The sequence below is a fragment of the Lipotes vexillifer genome, unplaced genomic scaffold (genome assembly GCF_000442215.2).
Source record: "Lipotes vexillifer unplaced genomic scaffold, Lipotes_vexillifer_v1.1 scaffold1126, whole genome shotgun sequence".
NCBI classification, from domain to species: domain Eukaryota; kingdom Metazoa; phylum Chordata; class Mammalia; order Artiodactyla; family Lipotidae; genus Lipotes; species Lipotes vexillifer.
Window position 1 is genome coordinate 721,994 of NW_006781401.1, and position 17,650 is coordinate 739,643.

Here is a 17,650-nt window from a genome sequence, read left to right on the forward strand (position 1 = left end):
TTTTGTGGGGGGGTACGCGGGCCTCTCACCGCTGTGGCCTCTCCCGTTGTGGAGCACAGGCTCCGGACGCGCAGGCTCAGCGGCCATGGCTCACGGGCCCAGCCGCTCCGCGGCATGTGGGATCTTCTCGGACCGGGGCACGAACCCGTGTCCCCTGCATTGGCAGGCGGACTCTCAAACACTGCGCCACCAGGGAAGCCCCATCTTAACAATATTAAGTCTTTCAATCCATGTGCAAGATGTCTTTCCATTTATTTAAGTCTTCTTTAATTTCCTTCAACAATGTTTGTTAGTTTTCAGCGTACTAATCTTCTGTTGTATTTATTCCTATGTATTCTATGTATTTTTTTTCTTTTTGATGCTATTTTAAATGGAAATTGTTTTCTTAATTTCATGTTTTTGATGTTCATTGTTAGTGTGTAGAAATACAACTGAATTTTGCATATTGATCTTGTATCTTGCAGCTTGGCTGAATTTGTTTCTTAGTTCTAACAGTTTGTGTGTGTGTGTGTGTGTGTGTGTGTGTGTGTGTGTGTGTGTGTGTTTGTGTGTGTGCTTGTGTATTCCTTAGAATGTTTTCTATACAAGATCATACCATCTACAAATAGGGATAGTTTTATGTCTTCCTTTACAATCTGAGTGACTTTTACTTATTTTCCTTGTCTACTGTCCCTGGCTCAAACCTCCAAAACAATGTTGAGTAGAAATGATAAGAGCAGATATCCTCATCTTGTTGAAGGCTTTCAGCCTTTCACCATTAAGTATGATGTTAGCTGTGGGGTTTTTATAGATGCCCTTTATCAGGCTAAGGAAATTTCCTATTCCTAGTTTGTTAATTAAGGGTGTTGGATTTTGTCAAATGACTTTTTTGCCTCAATTGAGATGATCGTGCCATTTTGTCCTTTATTCTATTAATGTGGTGTATTGCATTGATTGAATTTCTTACGTCAAACCAACCTTACATTCCTGGGATAAATCCCCCTTGGTCGTGGTATATAATCCTTTTTATGTGTTGCTGGATTCAGTTTGCCAGAATTTTGTTAAGGATTTTTGCATTCATATTCATAAGGGATATTGGTCTGTAGTGTTGTTTTCTCTTGATGTCTGGGTTTGGTATCAGGGTATTACTGGCTTCATAGAGCAAATCGGGAAATGTTCCCTCCTTCTTTGTCTTTTGGAAGAGTTTTATGAAGGACTCATGCTAATTCTTCTTTAAACATTCGGTGGAAATACCCATGAAACCATCTGGTCCTGGCTTTACTTTAAAGGAAGCTTTTCCGATTACTGTTTCAGTCTCTTGTTTTATGTCTATTCAGATTTTCTATTTCTTTTTGAGTCACTTTTGGTAGTTTCTGTCTTTGTGGGATTTTTTTCTATTTCACCTAGGTTATCTAATTTGTTGGCACACTGTTGTTCATAGTATTCCTTAATCATTCTTTTTATTTCTGTAAGGTCCTTAGTGGAGTCCCTCTTTCGTTCCTGATGTTAGTAATTTGAGTCTTCTCACTTTTTTTTCTTGGTCAGTCTAGCTAAAGGTTTGTCAATTTTGTTGATCTTTTTAAGAACCACCTTTTAGTTTACTTGATTCTGGGTTTTGTTTTGTTTTTCTATTTCACTTACTTCTACTTCAATCTTGATTATTTTCTTTCTACTTTTTTTGAACTTAATTGGCTCTTCTTGTTTCTTAGGGTAGAAAGTTAGGTCATTGATTTAAGTCCTTTCCTCCTTTTTAATATAGGAATTTACAGCTGTAAATTTCTCTCTAAGCACTGCTTTCCTGCATTCCATAAGTTTTGGTATGTTATGTTTTCATTTCCATTCATCTCAAAGTATTTTCTCATTTCCCTTGTGATTTCTTCTGTGACCCATTGGTTGTTTAGGAATGTGTTATTTAATATCTACATATTTGTAAATCTTCCAGTTTTCCTTCTGTTACTGCCTTCTAATTTCTTTCCAATGTGGAATGGTTGTAGAATACACTTTGCATGATTGAAATCCTTTTAAATGTATTGGTGCTTGTTTTATGACCTAACACATTGCCTATCCTGTAGAATGTTCCATGTGAACTTGAAAAGAAGGTATATTCCTCTTGAATGTATATATTTATGTTTTTCATCAGATTTGGAAGGTTTTTGAGCATGAGTTCTTCAAGTGTTCTTCCTGCCCCTTTTTCTCTCTCCTCTCTTTCTGATACTCCCATTATGCATACGTTGGCATGTTGGATGGTGTGCCACAGGTCTTTGAGGCACAGTTCATTTTTATTTACTCTTTTTCTGTTCCTGACACCAGATAATCTCAGTTCACCTATCTCCAAGGTCACTGATGTTTTTCTCCTTCCTTTTCAGATTTGCTATTGAGCCCCTCTAGTAAAATTTTCATTTTAGTTATTGCACTTCTCAATTCCAGAATTTCTGTCAGCTCTTTTTTGTAAGTTTTACTTCCTTATTGATACTCTCTGATGAGAAATCATTCTCATAATTCCCTTTTGTTTTTGAGACATTTTTAAAACTTCTTTGTGCATATTTTAAAATAGCTGATTTAGGGGCTTCCCTGGTGGCGCAGTGGTTGAGAGTCTGCCTGCCGATGCAGGGGACACGGGTTTGTGCCCCGGTCTGGGAAGATCCCACATGCCGCGGAGCCGCTAGGCCCGTGAGCCATGGCCACTGAGCCTGCACGTCCGGAGCCTGTGCTCCGCAACGGGAAAGGCCACAACAGTGAGAGGCCCGCGTACCACCAAACAAAAAGAGCTGATTTAAAGCCTTTGTCCAGTAAATCCAATATCTGGAATTCCTCAGAGATGGTTTCTATTAACTGCTTTTTTTCCATGTATAAGCCATACTTTCTTGTTTCTGTGCATGTCTCGTAATTTTTGTTGTTGAAACTGGACATTTAAAAGAATATATTTATTAATCTTTTCCTCCCTTTATGAATTGTTAAGTAAAAATACCAATGAAAAACTTAAAAATAAATGAATAAAATAATATAATGTAGAATAAGAAGAAGAAATCACATCCTTCCCCTTTCCCAGGACTATTTGTTGTTGCTTTACTGTTGTTGTTGTTTGTTTGGTGACTTTTCTAATTCTGTAAAATCTATATTCTTTGTTGCCTGACCACTGAAATATCTGTGAGGTTAGCCTAAGGTCATCTAATGATTGCACAGAGATTTCTTTAAATGCCTGGGTGAAACAAGTCTCCCAGTCTTTGCTGATGGGCTCTGTGTGTGTTTGGGGGCACGCCTTTAACACCCAGGCAGGCAGTTTACAACTCCACCTTGGCCTTTACTTCTTGTTTTCTCAGAGTCTCAGTTTTAGGCAGAAGTGAAAGCTTAGGACGTTCTCAAGTCTTTCCTGAGCCTGAAAATACCCTGGGAACAGCCTTATGCATGCTCATGGACTTTGAGATTCCCAGAACTATGTGGGAGCTTTTCCAGGCCCTCTATGGAAATCTCACTACCAGCTTTTCCCTTTAAGCTTTTTCGTTAACCTATTGTTTGTCCAACTGTTATCCACCACCTCAGGCTGCACAATTTTCCACAAGTGCCCCTGACTGTTTTCAACAAATGCCCTCAAGGAAAAGGCTAGTCATACTGGGTGAGCTCTGATTCAGGTAAAATAAAGACGTCCTTGAAAGTGGGGTCTTCCAGGAAACCAGCAGACAGGTCAGATAATGCCAGTCCTCTGGGAATGGACTTGGAAGGAGCTCTAATCCTGTCCTACCCTTTCTGGTGGATGCCGGGCTACTGGTTTTTCAAGGCTACTCCAAAACTGATGAAAGGGAATGAAAACAGGGCAAGTTAAAATTCTATATAAAGTTCACTGTTCTTACTAATACCCAGCCAATTTTCTTAAATAAACACTCCCTGGATTGCTACAAGGCTTTCGTTAATTTCCAGAGTTCTAAAACAAGTTGAGGGGCTTTCCTGGTGGCTCAGTGGTTAAGAATCCGCCTGCCAATGCAGGGGACACGGGTTCGAGCCCCGGTCCAGGAAGATTCCACATGCCGCGGAGCAACTAAGCCCATGTGCCGCAACTACTGCGCCCGCGCTCTCGAGCCCGTGAGCCACAACTACTGAAGCCCGCGTGCCACAACTACTGAAGCCCGTGCACCACAACTACTGAGATTGCTCTCTAGAGCCCGTGAGCCACAACTACTGAGCCGACGTGCCACAACTACTGAAGCCCGCACACCTAGAGCCCATACTCCGCAACAAGAGAAGCCACCGCAATGAGAAGCCCGTGCACCGCAACGAAGAGCAGCCCCCGCTCACCGCAACTAGAGGAAGCCCACGCGCAGCAACAAAGACCCAACGCAGCCAAGAATAAATAAATAAATTTTAAAATAAATAAAATAAAACAAGTTGACTCTGACCATTTTTGCTAGTGTTCTCATTGCTTTTATGGAGGAGAGAATTTTCAGAGGTCCTTCCTCCACCATTTCGTTGGCATCACCCACAAGCCTATTTTGAGCTTGCATGTGCTCAAAATACCCAGTGGCTTATTAAGGACACTATGCTTGCACTCAGTGGCTTTTGAGGCCACTTCTCCTCTTGAATTGTTTGTGGATTCCCTTGGTAGGGGCCAGCGAGGTTATGCCTGCCAGCAGCACACCACATTTTAGTCTTGCATCTGCCACTGGCTATGTGACCTTGGAGCAAAGGAGCTGAGAATTCCAGAGCACCTGCTGTGCCAGGCTCTTTGCGCTGGCTGTTTTAAGTGCATTGTATCATGTCATTTTTGCAAGAACCAAGAAAGAGATAATGTTCCCATTTAACAGGTTAAGAAACTACTAAGATGCAAAATGCTTAGCACTATGCCTGCTACACGTAGCAAATATTCCCTGCATCAACTATTGTGCTGTTGTTACTTACAGCTGTTATTGTCAGAGGAGGAAGTGGAGTTGAGAGGATTGCTCAAGGTCCTTTGAATTCCAGCCCAGGTCTGACTCCAAAGCCTAGCCGTGTATTCTACATCCCCATTCCAGCTGCTCTGTGTGAATCTGTTTCAGCTCTGGGTCTCACTTTCCTCATCCTGTCAAATAAAGGATTTGGACTGACAGAGGTTATTCAATCAACAAACACTTAACTGTCTTGCTAAGATCGCTTCCAGGTTGACAGTATGAAGGTGTGTGATTCTGTGAAGTCCGTTGCTAGGAGTCACATTCGTAGCATTCTCTTGTTTGGCTTGAAAAAATAAACCGACGGGTAGACTGGCAGGTGTGTAACCCAGTGTGTGTTTCTCTCCTCCTCCCTTCTGGCTCCGCCCCATCCCTCTGCAGAAGCAAGAGGGGACAAAGCCAAGTGGGTGTTGACCTGGCCACTCATCTTCCTCCTGTGCGTCACCATCCCCAACTGCAGCAAGCCCCGCTGGGAGAAGTTCTTCATGCTCACCTTCATCCTTGCCACGCTGTGGATCGCTGTCTTCTCCTACCTGATGGTGTGGCTGGTGAGTGGCAGAAGTAGGGGTGGACCGTACGGACAGCTCCTGCCTGGCACCTGCCGGCGGTGGGAGAGCTGGTGTCAAGAGCACGCCCAGACGCTGCTGTGCCACCTTCGCCAAGTCGCCTACCTTGACAGACCTTGGCTTATTTCTCAGTAGGAAGGGTTTTCAGCAGAAGTGCGCGGTGCTGTGCTGTGCATCAGGGATACCCAGATGGACGCGGCATGGTCCGTGGTGGCCATAGGAGGCAGATGAACCTTCACACGAACAGCCTGGGACACGCCGCCCAGGTGTGATGGGAAGAGCAATATGGGGGTGGTGGAGAGTCTCTGTAAGAAGCCCTGGAGGGCTAATCACTAGGCTCCCTTCCTTTTCGGTATCCATAGGGGAATGTGATGGAGACTGGAGCCAATGGGAGACAAACACAAGGCAGCCCTTTCCATGCCGCCTGCCAAGGGATGCTCCTGTCCCCTTTCTATGTCCAGGCACAGATATAAACTTTAGGTAGACTCTTCTAGTCCTCATAACAACCCGATGGGGTGAGCCGTTTTATTATGCCAGTTTTACAGATGAGCACACTCAGGCCTAGAGACTCAGTCATTTGCCCAATTAGTTACACAATTAGCAACTATTGCACAATTAGTCACACAGCTAGTAAGTTCTAGAGTTGGGGTTAGCACCCAGGCATGGGTCTCCAGAGTCCAGGATCTCAACCACTCTCCTGAACAGCCTCTCAGTTTGTTACTGGAATCTTCAGGTGCCGTTTGGACTAAAGATTTTCAGGCAGAGAGGCTTTGGCGTAGCTGGTCTGGCCACACGTGACAGCTCCCTGGGAAAACCTTTTGCTGGCTGGGCAGGGCCAAGCAGGAGCCCCTTCCGCCTGGCTCTGCATCACCCTGTGGTGTTCCTCCTCTTCCCCTCCCCTCCGCTCACCAGGGGGGAGCCCGGGAACAAGGAGAGAAATAGGTGCAGGACCTCTGCCTTTCTATTGGGAAGTGCGCCTGTCAGCCACTCATGCCTCAGTGGCATGCATGCAGCCACTTCACTCTCGTCCTAACACCTGAGGTCCCCTCACACCTAACACACAGGGCAAGGTTGTCTTGGTTTCAGAGACACAGGGGCCCCCTTTCCCTTAACCCCAGGTTAAGTGCTGGGGAAAGAAGAGCCGTGGGGTCACATGGGAATGGATGTGAATCCTGGTTTTCCCCCTGTGAGCCGTGAAACCTGGGCAGGTGACTCAGCTTCCATTAGCCATGGTTGCCTCCTCTATGAAATGGACTGGTTATTGGGAGAATGAAAGGTCTCTGTTCAGGCATCAGGTCTGAGCTTGCAGCATAGCAAATTGATCATGACTGTAAATATCAGCCATGTTCACCATGAGATGCAGCCAACACTGTTTCCACGCTTGTTCAGATAGAGGTTTAAATCCCCGTAGATGCTGGTGTGTGTGCATGCGTGTGCGTATGTGCGCACGTGTGTGTGCACGTGCGTGTGCAAGGATGGCAATCAGACATAATGAAAACTGGCCTCAAAATGAACTGAATTTGCAAACTTAAATTTTTCCGAATAGGGTTAAAGGTCAGCCCCTCTTTACATTTGATGAAAGAGTCCAGGGATTTCTCTTACTAAAGTGCATTCCCCAAACAACATTGCTAGTGAAAAAAGTATTTCGTGACATTTGAGTGGGTGTGAGAATTAGGGAAGATCAAATTAATGAATGTTTGAAATTTGTTTCTTCTCTAATTAATGAAAACAACAGTATTGTGAAATCAGTTCTACTCATTAGCAGTGAGGTAGGACATTTAATAACACTCCCATCCCCCCAACCTTGACTTACAAACCCCACTCTCACTTCTTAAAGCAGAGACCCTTGGCAGTGGCTTGGCAGGAGATACAGGAACCACCTTGCTGGGGCACTCTTACCTGTGGTTTGGAACTTCAGCTAGCCTCAGTTTGAGGTAATTGAATGGCCTCCACAGTAGAAAATGGTAAAGACAACAGTGCCACATTAGCCTGATTTCTACTGAAGAGAGATGTGCCTGCCTGGGGGCCATGCTCTTACTTTCCTCATGTCCTGATGGGGGCGCCAGGGAGCAGTGACGTCTCACCTGCCCACACCCTACCCCAGCCACCCTTCACATCTCTCACCCCCAACGCTTTGCAGAAAACGATTCTTGAGTGTCACTGTCAAAAGGGAGAGACCTCCAAAATGGGTCATCCTGTCCAGCACCTTTGCCCAACTGGGGAGGTGAAAACCAAAGAGGAGGCGTGACTTCCACAAGGTCAGGCAGATGGTCAGCCCAGCTCTGGACTCGCCTCTGCTTCCCTTTCTGAAGCCCAAGCATCAGGAGGGCTCCTAGAGCCCAGGGCTGGAGTCCAAGGCAAAGCCACACTCACGTAGCATCTCTGGTCCTGAACACTTGGAGAGTGTGTGCACGCACACAAAACCTTCCTTCTGTCCTTCCAGTCTCCGGCTTCTTAGCCATGTAGTTCAGTAATTTAAGAAAAAAAAAAATGGAAGCATCCCCAGTATTGCCACAGCCTGGGCAGTCTTGTGGAGACCTCCTTCATGGCCAGCATGGGTTAAGCATTGATGGATCGAACAGCTGTGTGGTTTTGGTGTCCTCAGTGTCTCTCTTCTTTCACGGCCCAGGGTAGGCCAGTCAGTGTGTGCTCTGCTCCACACCTGGTGATGCTGAGCTGAGCACTGTTTTGAGGGGAGAGCATCTTCAAACCCATCTGCAAAGCTTTGTCCTAGGAGGGATATCATTTTAGTCCATGAGCTCTGACTACATTCCAGGGCTGAGCTTTGCCCTTAGAAAGCACACTTCACCTGGGTCTGATCACCCTAATCTTCTCTGCCCCCATAGATTGCAAGACGAGTGATTGAAAGAGAAAGGAAACATACATCTATGAATGTCTTGCACAGACCAGGCACTGTCACCTCATATTTTCTCACTTAATCCTCATTTAAAAGTCCATTTTACAGATGAGGGAGCTGAGGCTCAGAGAAGCAAACCAGCTTATCCTAAGTCACCCAACCATTTGCTGGGATTGGAGCCATCAGCCAAGATGCGAACAACCCTAAGAGATGCCACTGTTCCCTTTTTCTAGATGGGGAGGTGAGCCAGGACTAATGGGCGTCTTGAATGGGGTTGTCCAAGTACTTTCTAGGGCTTTCCATCTGGCTGCTGCTCAGGGCCCAACCACCTCCCAAGTGTCAGGCATTTATTAGAGGACTATGTGACCATGCCTCAAGATCCTTAAAAGCCTGCGAATCCTTTGATCCAACAGTTCTATTTCTTGGAACTTATCCTAAGGATATAGTAAGATGAGATCCCAGAGAAGTTCACACAAGACAGCATGACGGCGAGGTTGGAGCGCAGGCTTCAGAGTTGGAAAGACTTGGCCTGGGATCCCTGCTCTACTGCTCACCGGCTTCATGCCCACGAGCATTGTAACTTAACCTCTCTGATCCTCATTTCCCTGGGCATAATAACAGTGCCTCTCTCACCAGTGGGTGGTGAATAATAAAGAGTACCTGAGACTATGAAAGTAAAACACCTGGAGAGGACCTGGTACACAGTAGGTGCTCATTAAATGTTACTTGTTACCACACAGTGATATTGTAAGAGCAAAAACAGAAACCACTTCTGTATTCACCAGTGACGGGTTGGTGAAAACTTTAAAGCCATGCAATGGAATCCATGCGTCAGTTTAAAATAATGTTATAGATGAGTATTTGAGTTGGAAAGATATTCGCAATGTATTATTACGTGTAATAAATAGCTGCGAAATATAGGTCGGTGCTATAATCTGATTTTATTTTTTGTCTAATACACACACCAAAAAGAAGGTCAAGGTATATTCTAAAGCAGGGGTTTTCAAATGTGATTCCCAGACCAGCAGCCTCAGGGTCCCAACCACCTGGGAACTTGTTAGGAATGCAGATTCCTGGGCTTCACCCCAGACCTCCTGAATCAGAAGCTCTGGGGGTGGGACCTGGAAATCTTATTTTAACCAGCTCACCAGAGAATTTCCTACATGTTCAAATTTGAGAATCATGGGCTGATGCAGAGTGTTAATAGTGGTTGTCTGAGGGTCTTGAGAAATGGTAGGTGACTTTTACTTTCATTTTACTTTATTTTCTAAACTTTTTAAAACAGTAAACACGTATTACGTAATCTGGAAAAAAGAACACGCAAAAGATGGTTTTAAAATAAAACCGTATTCCAGATTTTTCTGTTGGATATAGCAGTACTGTGTATAAGTTACAAACACTCAGATCTAAGCACATTTTCCAGGGCTGCTCCTCTGTGAGTTGATATCTCCCCCGACTCTTCTGCAGGTGACTATTATTGGATACACCCTTGGAATCCCCGATGTCATCATGGGCATTACTTTCCTTGCAGCAGGCACAAGCGTTCCAGACTGCATGGCCAGCTTAATTGTGACGAGACAAGGTATGGATCACGCCTCAGCCCTGACAGCAGTCAGCATCACCATACGGGCCCCTACCCCCAGCCCGAGTTACAGTTCGTGGCTCTCATGACTGGCAGTCGTTACATCCTGCTATGAAGGAAACTGTGACAACTGGAAAGCATCGTGTATTAGATTCCATCCGTGGAGAGAATACTACCAAGATCAACTCCTCCAGACCTCTAGAAGCATTTGTGTGGAGTTGTATAAAAATGGACTAGTTCTGGGAGTTCCCTGGTGGCCTAGTGGTTAGGGTTCCAGGCTTTCACTGCTGGAACTGAGATCCCACAAGCTGCGCCACGTGGCCAAAGGAAAAAAAAAAAAAGGATGAACTTGTTCCGGCATCACCAATGTGAGATTGAGCAGAGCTGGAGCCCAGACTTTTTTTTTTCTTTCTTTCTTTCTTTCTTTTTTTTTTTTTTTCTTTTTGCGGTACGGGGGCCTCTCACTGCCGTGGCCTCTCCCGTTGCGGAGCACAGGCTCCGGACGTGCAGGCTCAGCGGCCATGGCTCACGGGCCCAGCCGCTCCACGGCATGTGGGATCTTCCCGGACCGGGGCACGAACCCGTGTCCCCTGCATCGGCAGGACTCTCAACCACTGCGCCACCAGGGAAGCCCGAGCCCAGACTTTATACAGCAAATGCAATAGTAATGAGAAAAGTTCTGATCCCGGGAAAGCCAAGTGGGGGTATCCTGTGTCTCCAACTATTTTCCAATTCTCCTTCAGAATTCTACACCTTATGTAATGTTATGGTTTGCTTGGCGGTTTTTCTTTGCAGCTAAGTGCCATGGGGTAAGCAAGGTGAGGAATACCAGTATGCTCTTTGATGACAGAACAAAAGAGCTGTAAAGAGCCAGCCTTCCTTTACCGCTCCCTTTCTACCCATGAGATAGCATCCAAGCCCGGACCGCCACAGATCGTCCTCTGTAGATGGAAATTTGAAAGTATGGGGGGCGGGATGGGCAAATAATGGAGTGGAATCTCAGAGGAGACAGAGAAGAGAGCAGGGTCCAGAGAGAAACTTGGTTTGGAAAGAAGGGAAAAGTTTTATTTCTTCAAGATAAAAGAAAGGGTTGGTTAGTTGGTCAGTCAGTCCTGAGAAAACACGAATTGAGGGGAAGGGAAGGGTGGGGGTATGTTTGGCAGTAGGCTGGAGCCTTGTGGAGAATGGGGACAGTTGGGGACAGCAGCTGAAGGGTTTGGAATTGAATTGAGTGACCTTTGAGGTGAGTGTATTCATTTCCCAGGGCTGTCATAACAAAAGTACCCCAACTGGGTGGCTTAAAACAACAGAAATGGATTCAGTTCTGGAGCCTAGACGTCCAAAATCAAGATGGCGGCAGGACCGTACTCTCTCTGAAGGTTCTAGGGAGGATCCTTCCTTGTTCTCTCTCAGCTTCGGGTGGTTGCCAGGAATCCTTGGCTTGTGGCTGCATCCGTCCAGTCTCTGCCTGTGTCTTCACGTGGTATAATTCCCTCCGTGTGTGTTTGTCCAAACTTCCTGCTTCTTATAAGGACATCAGTCATTGGATTAGGTCCCACCCTAATTCATTATGACCTCATTTTAACTGGATCACATCTGCAAAGACTTTATTTGCAAATAAGGTCACATTCACAGGTTTCGGGTGGACATGAGGGCTGGGCACTATTCAACCCAGTACAGTGAGTAAAAGGAAAGCCGATGAGCGCCTAGGGCCTGGCCGATGTTCAGTGACGTGAATTTGGGTGGGATTCCGGCATGAATTTGAAGGCATACCAGCTCCAACAGCACACAGATGAGAGATCACAAGTTCATCCAGAGCTGGGGTTGGCTGGGTGGACACAGTGGAAGGTCAAGGAGGCAAAAGAATGTGCCATTTAAACAGCTGGCCTTGGAGTCCAAGCTAGCGGGTTGGGGGTGGGGGTCGTGATATAGAAGATTCAGGGCTTGGAGGGGAGGGTCCCAGTGAGGTCAACGGGGCTCTGTAGGAACAAGGACAGGTGGGGACATCATCTCAGAGTGGCTCCTGTGAGATGTAGAACGCAGAAACAGGAGGGGTGAGGCGGGAGTGTATAGCTGTCGTGAGGGTGATGCTGACGTGATTGGCAGAGGGTCCAGCAGACCAGGTTAAAGCCTGGACAGATTCTTTATGGCAGGGTATACAGAAACCTCTGTTCGGAGTCCATCACGCAAGGCAGGAGCCGTGCGGTGAGCTCTAACACAGAGGCTCTGCATCCTGGGCTCCCTGAAGGCTCGCAGCCCAGAGCGTGGTCCAGGCCGGCAGCATCAGCTTGAGAGAAATGCAGACTCTTAGGCCCCGTCCCAGACCCACTGAATCAGAGTCTGCTTTTTTTAAAATAATTTTTATAACTTTATTTTTTTTAATTTAAATTTATTTATTTATTTATTTTAATTTTGGCTGCGTTGGGTCCTCATTGCTGCGCACGGGCTTTCTTTTAGTTGCGGCGAGGGCGGCTACTCTTCGTTGCAGAGCACGGGCTGTAGGCGCGCGGGCTTCAGTAGTTGTGTCTCGCGGGCTCTAGAGTGCAGGCTCAGTAGTTGTGGCACACGGGTTTAGTTGCTCTGCGGCATGTGGGATCTTCCCGGACCAGGGCTCGAACCCGTGCCCCCTGCATTGGCAGGCGGATTCTTAACCACTGTGCCGCCAGGGAAGCCCCCAGAGTCTGCTTTTTAGCAAGACCCCCAGTGAGTCGTGTGCTCTTAAAGTTTGAGAAGTGCTGCCGTAAGATTCCTCAGAGAGCAGTGCCTGCGCAGAGCAGGCAGTCAAACCTGAGAAGCCTTCCTCTCTCTTCTCCCAAACCTGGGCATCCTTGTGCCTCCTGACCTATCCGGCTAGTGCCTGCCTCCTCACCAGGGGCAACTAGCTGGTCCAAAACAGTTGCTGCTCATTCCTGTTTCACAAAATCCTGGGAGATTGGAAGGCAGGTTTCCCAGAGGTACCGCCCCTCGATAGGACTCAGCTGCCGAGATTTTGAAGGCACTCAGATCAGTGCCCAGACAGGCAGAGAGGGAGCTGTGAGGCCGTTGAGGGAGGCATTGTGTCCTGGAGGTCAGCAGATGACAGCAACAGGGCGGGAGGAAGTGGCCTGGCTATACTAGGGGGGCAGGAGGTCAGATGGAGGTGAGGCAGTCGTCAGGATGCTCTTCTGAGTCTCTGCGAGCTTCTCAGCGACCAAGGCAACTTTATGGGCACAGGCCTGTGTGTTTCAGGCTTGTTCATTCCACGGATGTTTGTTTGTGGCCAGATTATGACAGTCGTGTCCATTTAAGGCTAAGGGGCCAGGTGAAAACAGGTTCAGCCCGCATGAGTCTTATTTGTAAAAGTTTGCTTACTAACTTTTGATACCTCTCAAATTACTAAGTTCCTAAGACTGTGTGGCTTTCATGAGACTGGACAGTGGGGCAGGAGAGGGAAGGTGGTGACACAGTCCCTCACCTCTAAGATGCTTCTAGTCTGGTTGGGGGGAAAGAGGTCACTCTTGGGAGACCACCCAGACAGAAAACCTGATGCCCTGTCGTCTGGGTCAAGGTCGTGGTGCCATCACCTGGGTCACAAGTGTACCCTGAGGATGAGGCCCCTTCCCTCCCAGAGTACCTGGGAGGCTCAAAGAAGAAGCACATAGTGGGTCTTCCCAAAACACCGGCTGACGCCCCTGGCAGGAGGAATAACGAAGGGCTCTGCATTAGTTTCCTAGGTCAGCCGCAACTACCACAAACTGGGAGACAGGAAAACAGAAACTGACTGTCCCACAGTCTTGGAGGTTAGAAGTCCGAGATCAGGGTGTCAGAAGAGTTGGTTCCTTCTGTCTGTTCCAGGCCTCTCTCCTTGGCTTGCAGATGGCTGTCTTCATGTTCAGATGGAGCGCTGCCTGTGTGCATGCCTGTGCCCTAACATCCCCTTTCAATGAAAACACCAGTCATATTGGATTAGGGTCCACCCTAAGGACCTCATTTTAACTTGATTACCCTGGAAAGACCCTGTCTCCAGATAAGGTCACATTCTGAGGTATTGGGGGTTAGGACCCCAACATATGAATCTTGGGGGGGGCACAATTCAACCCACTACAGGCCTCACATGTAAGACTTCATGAAGGGAGTGGATCTCAGTCCTCATTAAAAGGTTTTAGAGGGCTTCCCTGGTGGTGCAGTTGTTGAGAGTCCGCCTGCCGATGCAGGGGACACGGGTTCGTGCCCCAGTCTGGGAGGATCCCACGTGCCGCGGAGCGGCTGGGCCCATGAGCCACGGCCTCTGGGCCTGCGCATCCGGAGCCTGTGCTTCGCGATGGGAGAGGCCACAACAGTGAGAGGCCCATGTACCACAAAAAAAAAAAAAAAAAAAAAGGTTTTAGAAATGTGGGGTCCATGAGGAAGGAATTCCTTTCTAAGGAATAACAATGATGGAAATGGGAAGGAACAGGGGTTTCCAGTGACCTGCTCTTAATGCATGACATGTCAATTGTCCCCTGCAGGCCTTGGTGACATGGCGGTCTCTAACACCATAGGAAGCAACGTGTTTGACATCCTCGTGGGACTCGGCATACCGTGGGGGCTGCAGACCATGGTTATTAATTATGGATCCACGGTAAGTTCATCTCGCTTCCTTAGTGAGATGATGCCAGGCACATGCGCTTTACAGGGAGTGATAGTGGTGTTGGCCCTGTGCCAGCCGAGGGCTGCAGGGGATGCACTGCCCCCTTCTCCTTGGCACGCTGGCAGCCACTTTGTGCAAAGGCATCCCTAGCAGCCTGGGCAGTGCCTGCAGGAGGCAGCCCGTGTTTGCCCTGCACTCACGGGTGCTTCGGCCCCGTGTCTCTGCCCACCGGCACGCCTCTCCCCTCCTAGTTCATTTCCTCAGATGAGCAGAGACCTGAATCCATGGCCACGTGCTCACTGTGAACACCCACCTATGGCTTCCAGATAAGGGAGGGGATAAGCCCGAGCACAATGGGCTTCCAGAACGGATGGGGGCCCGAACAGCCCAGTGGTTCAGGGCATGTGTGTTTGTTTTTCCAGGTGAAGATCAACAGCCGGGGTCTGGTCTACTCCGTGGTGTTGCTGCTGGGCTCCGTTGCTCTCACCGTGAGTTTTTGCAATTCCAAAATAGAAGCCTCACACATACATCATTTCCTCTGATTATGCGCAGTCTCTGAATCCCCTCCCCCTTCCCCTTGGCAGTGAGGGGTAAAGCAGTAAAAACATAAATTCACAGATAGCCCCAGAAACACTTTCTGCTAGGAATGTTGGCACCAAACACCGCACTTTTCCCTGAGCCACTAAGAAGTCCCTAGAGGAAGTGAGTTATGTTTCCTCTCTTCTTGCTGCCCGGTCTGTCTCCTCTCACTAGTGCCAATAGGAGACAAGTCCTCCCCCAGCCCATCTGAGCTGACATGGGGGCCTGATGGTCAGGTCTCAGGGCTGGCACACCGTGACACTGAGGTCTCCTCACTCCACATGCCCCAAGCTGTGCTGACTCTACCTCTGCTTACTTTATTCCATCCTTACAAGCACCTGATGATATTCTACTTTGCAGAAGGAAGCAAGGCTCAGGGGTTAAGTAAAGTGCCCAAGGTCACAGGGATAGGAAATGACAAAGCTGGGATTTGAACCCATGCTGGTCTGTCTCTAAGGACCCATGGCATTGCTCTGGTGAGGTAACTGTGATCCAACCCTTAGGAGGCCTCAATTCAGGGATAAGAAAGAAGGTTGTAAAAGGACAGGTGGGCAAGTCTGGAAAGAACATAGAAAGAGGATGTGCTCCAACCCCGTCTCACACACACACACACACACACACACACACACACACACACTCTCTCTCTCTCTCCCTCTCTCTCTCTCTCTCTCTCTCTCTCTCTCTCTCTTTCTCTCCAAGCAGAAGTTTGCAAGTCTGGAAAGAACATAGAAAGAGAATGTGCCCCAACCCCGTCTCCCAAACACACACACACACACACACACACACTCTCTCTCTCTCTCTCTCTCTCTCTCTCTCTCCTCTCTCTCTCTCTCTGTCCTCTCTCTCTCTCTCTCTCTCTCTCTCCTCTCTCTCCAAGCAGAAGTTTGCAAGTATGGAAAGAACATAGAAAGAGAATGTGCCCCAACCCGGTCTCCCAAACACACACACACACACACACACACACACACTCCAAGCAGAAGTTTGCCAGACGTGGGCCAGCGGGAGCCTTGGAAGTTTTGCCGAAGAAGAGGCTGAGGACGCCAAGCTCTGAAGCAAAGGGAAGACCCAGTGAGAGTCCCTGGTTGTCACTAAAGAAGGCCCGGGAGGGCATGTGCATCCCCAGGAAGTGGTGTACGTGCCCCGGCAGAGCCGGTGCCCTGAGGCCAGCTGCTGTGTGTGCCTGGAGTCTGCACCCTTTCATTAGACAAGCATAAAGCCTGCAGGGCTCATTCTGATCAAACCAAGGATCTACCGGCAGCACCCCTCCGCTCTTGCCCACCTTTTGCAGAAAGTTCTGGGGTTCACCGTTCGTGTGTAGTTTTCCAATAAAAGTACCCTTTGTAGTATTTCTCTGCCCCCAAGCCCAACACTCACACCCTCTCCTTCCAGGTCCTCGGCATCCATCTGAACAAATGGAGGCTGGACCGGAAGCTGGGGATCTACGTGCTGGTTCTCTACGCCATCTTCTTGTGCTTCTCCATAATGATAGAGTTTAACGTCTTTACCTTTGTCAACTTGCCGATGTGCCGAGAAGACGATTAAAACGGAGCCACTGCCCCCCGCCCGGGAGCTCTTCTGGACACTCCGGCGCTGGCGTCCTCCTCCTCCCCCCCTCCCCCACCACGAGTCTCTCCTGCATCGGCAGCCACCGCCTGTTCTTTCATGCACGGGAAGGAAGAGCCATTGTGGTCTTTGTGTGGTCACGGGCCAGGCTGCTGGGCCTCCTCCGCCGGGGAGTTCTGCCCCCCAAAAGGCAAGATTCAGGGGCCGCTGTTTGAGCAGCTTCGCAGCCCTCTGAGCCACCAGCCATAGGGACGTGGCATGTGTCTCCTCTTTTGGACGCTTGGATCACAAGGACTTCTGTGTGCTGGTTGTCCTGTCGCACTGCGGCCTTGGAAATGAGGCGGGCGGTGAACACAGGGTCTCCTGTGGCAATGCAGAATAGGAGTGTTGTTCTCAAGGGTCCCCTCTGGGCCAGAGAGTGTGGGCTCCTTGGGCAGCGTGTGCTACTAAGAGCCTCTGAATCCTGCTGGAGGCACTTACGGTTTGTTGGGAGTTTGGGGCTGTGACGGCAAGCGCTCCAACCCTTTTTCTGAAAAAAATTGGAAGAATGGAAACAGTTGTTCACAGCAGAAGAGAGAAAACGAGTGAATATTCTTACCACTTTCATTGATGCATTCAGAGAATGAGCAATGAAACATTAAAAACAAAATGTTAGGTATACATCTTCATACTTGAAAAATATCATTCCATACAAAGAACCTTGATGGGGACCAAAAAGGTAACGCTTATGGAAAACGAATCCTATGTATATCGCGTTGCACTGACACTAAGATGTTTGGTTTGGAACATAGAAAAGAGCGGAAGACTAACATCTAAATGGGTGCTAACTCAGAGACACGGTGGAGATGGTAGTTTACAACCATTCATTCCAGACCTCCTGTGGCATGGGACGCGCTGTCAGTTTGGGGTTTGTCATTCCTTGTTAATGCTCTGCTCTCAAAACCACCCTGTTCAAAGGCCCAATTGTTTATATGCCCAACAAATTTCATAGCCTGCTGA

At 48.0% G+C, this 17,650-nt stretch overlaps 1 protein-coding gene across 2 annotated transcripts in view; it reads left to right on the forward strand.

The window, feature by feature from the left end:
- SLC24A4 (solute carrier family 24 member 4) overlaps positions 1-16,874 on the forward strand; it is a 173,974-nt gene extending 157,100 nt beyond the window's left edge. Inside the window, exons 14-18 of one of the 2 annotated variants that reach the window (XM_007454717.1) lie at positions 5,277-5,443; positions 9,786-9,900; positions 14,388-14,500; positions 14,932-14,997; positions 16,478-16,874. In XM_007454717.1, the coding sequence (XP_007454779.1) occupies positions 5,277-5,443; positions 9,786-9,900; positions 14,388-14,500; positions 14,932-14,997; positions 16,478-16,630 (614 nt within the window). In that variant the 3' untranslated portion in view covers positions 16,631-16,874. The remainder of the gene's footprint in view (positions 1-5,276; positions 5,444-9,785; positions 9,901-14,387; positions 14,501-14,931; positions 14,998-16,477) is intronic. The other variant, XM_007454716.1, reaches the window with a different exon arrangement.
- Positions 16,875-17,650: the final 776 nt, after the last annotated feature.